The sequence below is a fragment of the Scomber scombrus genome, chromosome 17 (genome assembly GCF_963691925.1).
Source record: "Scomber scombrus chromosome 17, fScoSco1.1, whole genome shotgun sequence".
NCBI lineage: Eukaryota > Metazoa > Chordata > Actinopteri > Scombriformes > Scombridae > Scomber > Scomber scombrus.
In genome coordinates, this window is record NC_084986.1 from 16,065,378 (window position 1) to 16,073,486 (window position 8,109).

The window sequence follows — 8,109 nt, forward strand, 5'->3', positions numbered from 1 at the left end:
ATTGGAAAATAATTGCTTGTCTTCAGTGACCACACAAACCTGCTGTTTGATGACAAGTGTATATGTGGCCAAAGGAGCAGAAACGAGCACTCAACATGTTGGGTGTTCTGTGGCAATAAAGAGAGGAATGTGGAGTCCTTTAACACTCGCCAAAGTAAACAAAGAAAGTTTTCAAATAGTCTAACAACACCACAAAACAGGTATGAGGAAGTCCAAAGCTGATCCAAGAAATCAATAGTGCTCACACAGCAGACTGCAATTATTCTGTATCTAATTCTGTCATGAAAGGAACTGAATTCTGATTAAAGGTCTCACCCTTCTGGACGAACAGGGGGAACAGCTGATTAAAGCAGGGCATTCAGTTTACATGTTGTAAGCGGACACCTAATTTTCTCACAGGACCTCTATTTATCCTGGCACCGATCTTCTAAATTATGGGCTATACATAGTCTCTTTCTTACAAGCATCAGCCAGGGTACCACCCAGTGGCTGTGGGCCCTTAGCCACCCACCCATTCAAGTACCACCACCGGTGCTGACATCAAAGTCACCACAACCAGCCATCATCAGTGTCTTGGCAACCCCTTGAAAACAGAGCAGTTCCTAAAAAGAACCCCCATTTGAGCCGATATATAATGTATTCTTGACTACATGGACTACAAACGGCTGAAAGGAATAAAATATATGAAAAAATATAATAATAGAGTCTGGCTATAAAAGCAGTCGTTTTTTATATTTGATAAGAAGTGAAAGAGATTCAGACTCTGACAAAAATGCAAAACTCACAATCTTATACTCATTACTTAAAAATCAACTCTTCTCGATTTCTTAACATTATATTTGACTTGAATTGGATTTAATTGTTTATTTAACTGAACAGAGCCTCATTCTTTACCACGTTCTTCTGTATCCAACTACTTAATTTCAGTTTCACATTAATCCTTTGCACTCCTTTGTCAGAATAACCCAAAGTATACAGAGAGTAGCAGAGCACACAAGTCTAGTCACAATCCGTTGCCCGCAAATTTATCTGAGATTTGTCTTGGGTTATAACCATTATTGCTCAGCAAGCCTTGAGCAGCAGTCGCAGTTAACAGCGTTGGTGCATTGGTAATTTTTTTCCCAGCTGCTCTCTTTTCATGTGGTGAAAACAAATGCACTAATGGAGGATAATTACCCTGTGTTGTTTTAGTGTTTGCCCGTCTCTCTGGAGAGGGCAATAGCAGCCTCTCAGGCATGGAGATGCTAATTGGTAATGCTAATTGTTTCTATTATGTAATCACAGGGTCAAATGAAGCCATTTTTCAGTTGATTTCATACTGTAATATTCCAAAACAACAAGGAAAATATGATAATTTATCATAACTAAAAAAGAGGAAAATGTGCTAATCCACTTATTGCAGAACTCTTACTTGCTCTGTAGAAGCAACTGCTCCTAAAAATCAAAACATAAATATTGATCCTGCTTCAGCTTTCTTTCTAATACATTTCTCATTGAACTAGCTGTTTTCCCGAGTCTTTCTTTCTTCAGTTTCCATTAAAGTAAAGACTATTATCCCTTTATTGACCCCTAAACCCAATTAACAAGCTGGCATGCACGTTAGAAATCAGGTAAATAAATAGAGTGGGGTTTGCCTCTGTTCAGCAGGGAGGGCTGCTTGTTTTACCAACCCAAAGGGAATTACAAGCCGTCTGATTGTTTTGGCATGTAGGCTGGATGTGACGCCAGTTAGGAGTTGTTTTGGTGTCTGTCGAAGGCAAAGCTTAGTTTTCCTCGACACTTCCATGAGGACTAGCGTACTGTAGATGGAAGGAATATAGAGGAAGTAGGCCATGTTGTCCTACCTTCACCTCCTAATGGGCCATGTCAGACTTGAGGAAGCATTGGATAAACTTCAGCCTTAAACATAAGATTATCTTGAAGTAACTTTGGTATTAAACAAAATGTTTGTAGTTTGGTTTGCCAACTGTGCGAATATGGTGCACAAGTAAATAACAAAAATGCAAAGGAGGTGGTAAATGGAAGGGCACTTTAAGTGTTTTTCCACATGACCGACTTCAGCCAGGAGTCAGACTGGAACACACCTGGCAACCCTGTTAGTGACTTTAAAATGCTGAATGACGAGCAGAGTTGATTTACATTCTCTTTGACACTTTTGGTAAATTGCCTTAAAGCACGGACTCTGTCACTTTGGTTGAAGAGTCATAGCTTCTAAATCTGTCAGTTTGAGAGACAAAATTTGATGAGATGAAATAAAGTCCTTGTTTTTAATATCCTTTAGCAGGAAGTGGGCGTACTGGTGTGAATAGAGTGGCAAGCTTGCTCCAAAAATCACACGTACATGTCTGGCTCGCTCAACAAAGCTCTTTTGCATGTGTAGTTTGTGCGTCAGTTTCACCACTACAGTATGCATCTGTGTGTATGTGTACAGTATAATAAATGTATGTGAATAAGTATGTTTCATTTTAATATCACAGTTATAAACAAAAAAAGGCAGCAAGTCAGATTTTAAGATTAGATAAACAACTTTGTGTCTTAATGGTCCGTAGTTTTAAATGCTGTAATTATGTGATTGTACATGATAAAAATCACTGCATGTCTAAAAATATATACTAATAGCAATAGAATATTTGACATTGTTGAAGGAACCTTTCTGTGCAGAAAATCACAGAGTTGTAGTTGAAGTTACCTTATTCAATGCAGGAGGGAGGAGTGATAGGCAACGTCTACATTTCTACCCTTACGTAAAATAAAGATGTAAAATGCACTCACATGCATCCTTTCCAAACAAACATACTTCACAGATGACTCAAAATATGCAAATACTAAAACAGATATGAAAGTTCACTTTATCGTGATTATGTTTCCAATACTCATGCAACACCAGTGTTTGAATGCATGGAAACATTTTTCTCTTATGCTACACATGATAAAGTTAGAGCATTTCTTTCCACATCTGATGACAATATTACATGGAAGTTTCATTGATATGATGTATATTAACACTGAGTGAAATCCAGACTTTTTTTTTGGCTGCGTGCACCAGCAACAGATGGGAGTATTCTACATTCCTCCTTGTGCATCATTTCATACACATTTTTAGTTTAGTTTAACACAGCATATTTTAAACCTTTGAGATCTAGACATGAATGAAAAAAAAAAAAAGTTTGTGTATACTCAAACAAAGCTCGTCTGCATGTACATTTGTAGTAATGGTCCCACCAGCAGTGTTAAAGAGTTTAAGGTCAAATATGTCAGTCTCTATCTAATAGACTCAATATGTCAGTATATTTGTTTCTATCTGTCAGAGGTTCTGTACTGCATGAGTGAAGCGTATTGTGTTTGTATTGTCCACATGGAGAAGGAGGTTTGTGCATGCCTTCTTTCATTTCCTCCCTCTCATCTTCTTTAAATACATGTAAAAGTTTCATTGCAGCACTACTCATACCAAGTAGTCACTTGCCAAACTACACTTTATTTGAATTCACTTTAAAGAATTTGCATTCATTCATTTCCCGGGCAGAAATGGAATGAATAAAGACAGAAACTGGAGGCAGGAGAGAAATCCTGAACCTTCCTCTGTGTCCACACATATCTGCCTAATTCCCAACACCGCCCTACAGTTTGGCAAGTTAGATTTATGTGCGTGTGTTTTAAAGTTACAGAATTCTTTTGAGAAGAAGAACGATGACTAGTAAGAGACTGAGTGTGCAAGACGGACAGTTGCACCAAATTCATTCAGCAACTGCGATGAACAGTAGGAGGATAGGTAACTATAACAACATAAACACACACCTGCATATATAAAGGTCCTTGAAAGTCTATAATGTCCATCCACATGTCTGAGAATTCTGCGTACTGTGTATGCTGACTAATCCTGAAGTATCACATTTAAAGGATTGGAAGAGCTTGAAGAACAAAGTAAAATTCTACATCATTCTCTCTGTTTTGCTCTTTCAGCTCAAAGCAGCTACACGAGAAGGGTGTACAATATCAAAGAGCAGCTAAAGTCATCTTCATAGCATTCACATCCCCTAATATCATGACAGCACTGAGAGTCAACTAGCATTTGAAATGTCACTGCAGAAATATATGGTGTGGTATGTGCACAGTGAGAGAGAGACAGAGGGAGCCAAACCAAGGGATCATGGCTTCAAACTCTTGCATGATCCAGTGTTTTATGAAATATTTCATATTTGTCAGATTTCTGTCACATGTTGCTTTTTTAGACCAACTTTTCAGACAGTTGTTTCTATAAAAAGATTCACAACATAATACTAATCACAGCCAATCTGTCATTTAGCATCACTTCAGTTCTACCCTTGTGTTTCCCTGACCTGCAAACAGTCCGGTTAGGCTACAGCAGTGAAACAAGTGGTCCACCAACCTGAAAAAATAAATAAAAATAATTTCATCATGTTTTAGACTCAAGCCAAGTCAATCACTGCAACACATGCATTCACACATGGACATGCACGCCTTGCAACACAGACATATCATTCAAGTGGAGACTTGGCTTTGGTGTGTTTTGGAGAGGTAACCAGATTGACCAAGGCAATATCAGTGTGTATGTGTGAGTAAAGAGGATAATAGAGACTTTAAGTGAGAGAGAGAGTCAATGACGGGGAACACAGTGGCGAGTGGGTCCGTAAATCCAGGTCTGAAGGTCTACTCGCCGTTTTAGTTACTGCAGCTGTGTGTTGAGTGACACCCTCAAACACAAACCTCCCCACTGGTTGAAACAAAACAAGGTCTGTTCCTCTACAGTGCTTCTGACTGGGAGAAACACATGTATCTAACATACACTTGCACCAACCTACTATTTTCTCACACATACACATTCAATTACCCCACTAGGGATCCTCACCTTCATTGTGGCAGCTGAAAGTAACGCAAGTCAGCTTCAGGTAAATAAATCAACTAATCACTGGTTGCTCATAAAAGGCTGCTAGCCTGCCCTTCACACGCATGCAGTATACATACATTGGAGCAAAATTTCCTTTCCTTCCAGTTGGCAAGGAAAGGAGTTTCCCCTATATGTTTGCTTCAACAAGCTGTTCCACTCATCGATTCATGACACGGAGACAGAAAAAGTACGAGTGAAGACAGAGAGAGACAGAGATGGAGAGAGTCAGGGAAAGGTGAGTGTGATAAAGGGCAACACCAGGGAACAAAAAGCTCACATCTCAAGCCCTCTGAAGCTTTCTACTTTTTTCTTTCCTGCTCCCATCTCCCACCGCATCCCACCTTTTCGGTTCACAAAGATTACTCAACAAGACCCAAGTGGAGGTGTTAGAGTGTGGTTGTGTCACCGTTACATAAGGAACCCCCCCTCCTGAAGTCAATACAGTATAAAGGAGTCAGTGTTTGACAAGGTGAAGGGTGAGAGAAGGGGTGTGGGGGGGCAGACACTCATTTATCTTCTAATAGAAGGATTCCTTGCCCTCATGGTCCACACATGTTTGACTGTAGCTGGAATATGAGGATTTTTGTGTCTGTTCTGGTTTTGAAATGTAAGCCTGTTTGCTGTGTGTCTGATGGTGCTACTAACATACACATCTGCTACATCCTTTATGATAAAGTGTCTGTTCAGCTAATAAGCTTGTGTATGTGCACATGTGTGCGTGTTCAGTTTATAGAGTGCCTCATGGAAGCAAAGTGCTACTTAGTGAGAAAGTGAGTGTATGAGACATTGCAGTCTGTCTGACTGTGTGTGCATTGGCTTTGTGCAATTACTCTAAAATAAAATTAACTTGACTACTGCAATTATTCTGCAAGGTTCCATCAAGAGTGAATGCAGCTTCAGTGTGTTCAGTGTTTGAAGAGTCTGCTCAGTAAATCAAGCTGTATTTTAGAGGCAAGTGTTAACACTCTCCATGATACCCAAATAGAGCTATAAAACTCGCTTTTAATTTGGTCTTCCCTCAGCATTTTGGGGATTTTTTAAATGTGCTGCAAAAACTTAATGTGACAAAAACTGTCTGCATTTAAAGTTTTGCAACACTTGACCAATTAAAAAGATTTCTTGATAATACTGTGCAGCTGTAGTGTGCAGGCGTGTGTCCATGCCTATGTGTGTGCATGTACAGGAAACCAATCTGACCCACCGGATTAGTGCCGGACTTGGTGAGTGACTCTCATTCTGTTCCAGATGTTTATCACGTCATAAAGACCTCAAGTCCTCTGTGAGAATTTGGTAGGAACACAACCTCCTTTCAACACAAAAATATACACACACACACACACACACACACACACACACACACACACACACACACACACACATACACACACACACACACACACACACACCAGCTGTAGCCCAAGTTGTGGCAGTGACTGACATGTATGTTGACATGAAATCACCTCTGCACTGATACACACACATGCTTGATGTGCTTCCTTTTAGACTCTTGATAGATCTTCTCTTAAATACTGACAGACATGTGACTCTTTTGGCCATACACTGCAAGTGTTACCCATTATCTTCTGTTAACATCTAATATGCAATAATAATAATAGCATAACTATCAAACCATATCTAACCATAAACAAATGTTGTCAATTGGAAACCTGTACTCGTTTCATTTTCTGTGCCTCTTTGCTGGCACCCTTAACTGATCTTACAACGGCACATGGTTTTTAATATTAAGGAGGCATCAAGCCTAAATCACACACTACATGTCTTGCTTCCTCAAAGCACCAGCATAAACTTTATATGACTACTGTGCCTTCTTCCACTGGTGCCAGTCGTGCGTAATGAGCGCTGTGGCTGGGGCGCACCAGCTGGCTGCTCAAGAAGAGGTGTCAGTCACCATCAACATACAGTATCAGTTTTAACAGTTGCTAAGTTCTTGTTCCCATAATAGATCGCAAACGTGTTCCGACAAGTCAGAACTGATATTCAAGTGGTGCACAGTGGAGCGCATTCCTCAGGTTTTGTTAGGAAATGTCGGAATTATAAACTAATTGGAAACTTTCTGGGATCGTAGGATTATAATATTAAAGAAGAGATAGATGTGCAATCGTCACCATATGCACAATCTTTCTGAGTTGTGTGCCCTACAGTTATTTGACACAAAGCCAGTTTGATGGTATAAAGATTATGCATGATCAGAGGAATAAAGATAACTCATCTGGGGTGAATGGGGTCGACGGGACGCTTCGGCCTCCAGAGGCATTTGCCCAGCGTTGAATGGGACGTGTGAGCTTCATGAATGATCTTTTTCATTTTGGATCAACGTCCCATGAAAGAGAGACGCCTATACATGCAGCGCAACTTTTATTCAAAAAACATTATGACGCGCTTCAGCCAGCAGAGGAAAATGAAAAGTTCTTACCGAGATACTGTCGGATGTCCAGCAGGATTTTAGGGGGTCCTCCGTTCAGCTGATAAAAAAGGGAGCCGAAACAGAAGAGAAACAGCGTAGCCATGCAGAAACCATAACCTCGCAGGGAAAATCGCAACGGTATAGCACAGAGTAAGCTGTACTTTTTGTTGTTGCGGTCTCTAATGTGGTTAGGAGTCTGGTTGTTGCTGTGAAGGGGACTGCCGCTGAAATTCTTCATCATCTCCTCCTCACAAAGCGCCGTGGAAAGTCACCCATCCGCCTGTGGAAAGTGAAACTTGTCGCTTTGAGATCATTTGAGGCGGCCAGCCAGTTATTTGGAGACGCGCAGGCACCCAGCTCTCCTCCGCTGCCGCAGCCACGGGGTTATTTTTTGCGCACAGCGGTTCGCTTCTGCTCGGTCCCTCTCGTCTGAGCTCGTTGGATGACTGCTCCTTCCTTCCGTCCTTCCAGCGGAGTTAAGGGTCCATCCTTCTGCTCTCAGCTTTTTGGGTGTCAGATTACTGAACGTGGAAAGAGGAAAAACTTCCACCTCATACAGGATTTGGTTTTGATTGCAGTGCGTAAAACAGCGTCACCCAGTGTTAAGGGAAAGAGGGGCGCTCACAAGGAGTCAGTGTGTATTCAATGAAACGAGTTTGATTTCTAACAGCCCAGAAAGAGACTCACAGGAGGTCTGTGGAAAGAGTTCTAAGCCATTTGTGAATTTCCAATTCGGTTTTAAAGGATAGCTTCGCAATTTTTCAAGTCTGTCTTAAAA

At 40.7% G+C, this 8,109-nt stretch overlaps 1 protein-coding gene across 1 annotated transcript in view; it reads right to left on the reverse strand.

Moving 5' to 3' along the window:
• Window positions 1-7,763, reverse strand: part of usta (uronyl 2-sulfotransferase a) — a 55,811-nt gene extending 48,048 nt beyond the window's left edge. Inside the window, exon 1 of the mRNA XM_062437293.1 lies at window positions 7,341-7,763. Coding sequence (XP_062293277.1) covers window positions 7,341-7,572 — 232 coding nt within the window. The 5' untranslated portion in view covers window positions 7,573-7,763. The remainder of the gene's footprint in view (window positions 1-7,340) is intronic.
• Between the last annotated feature and the right edge of the window lie 346 nt (window positions 7,764-8,109).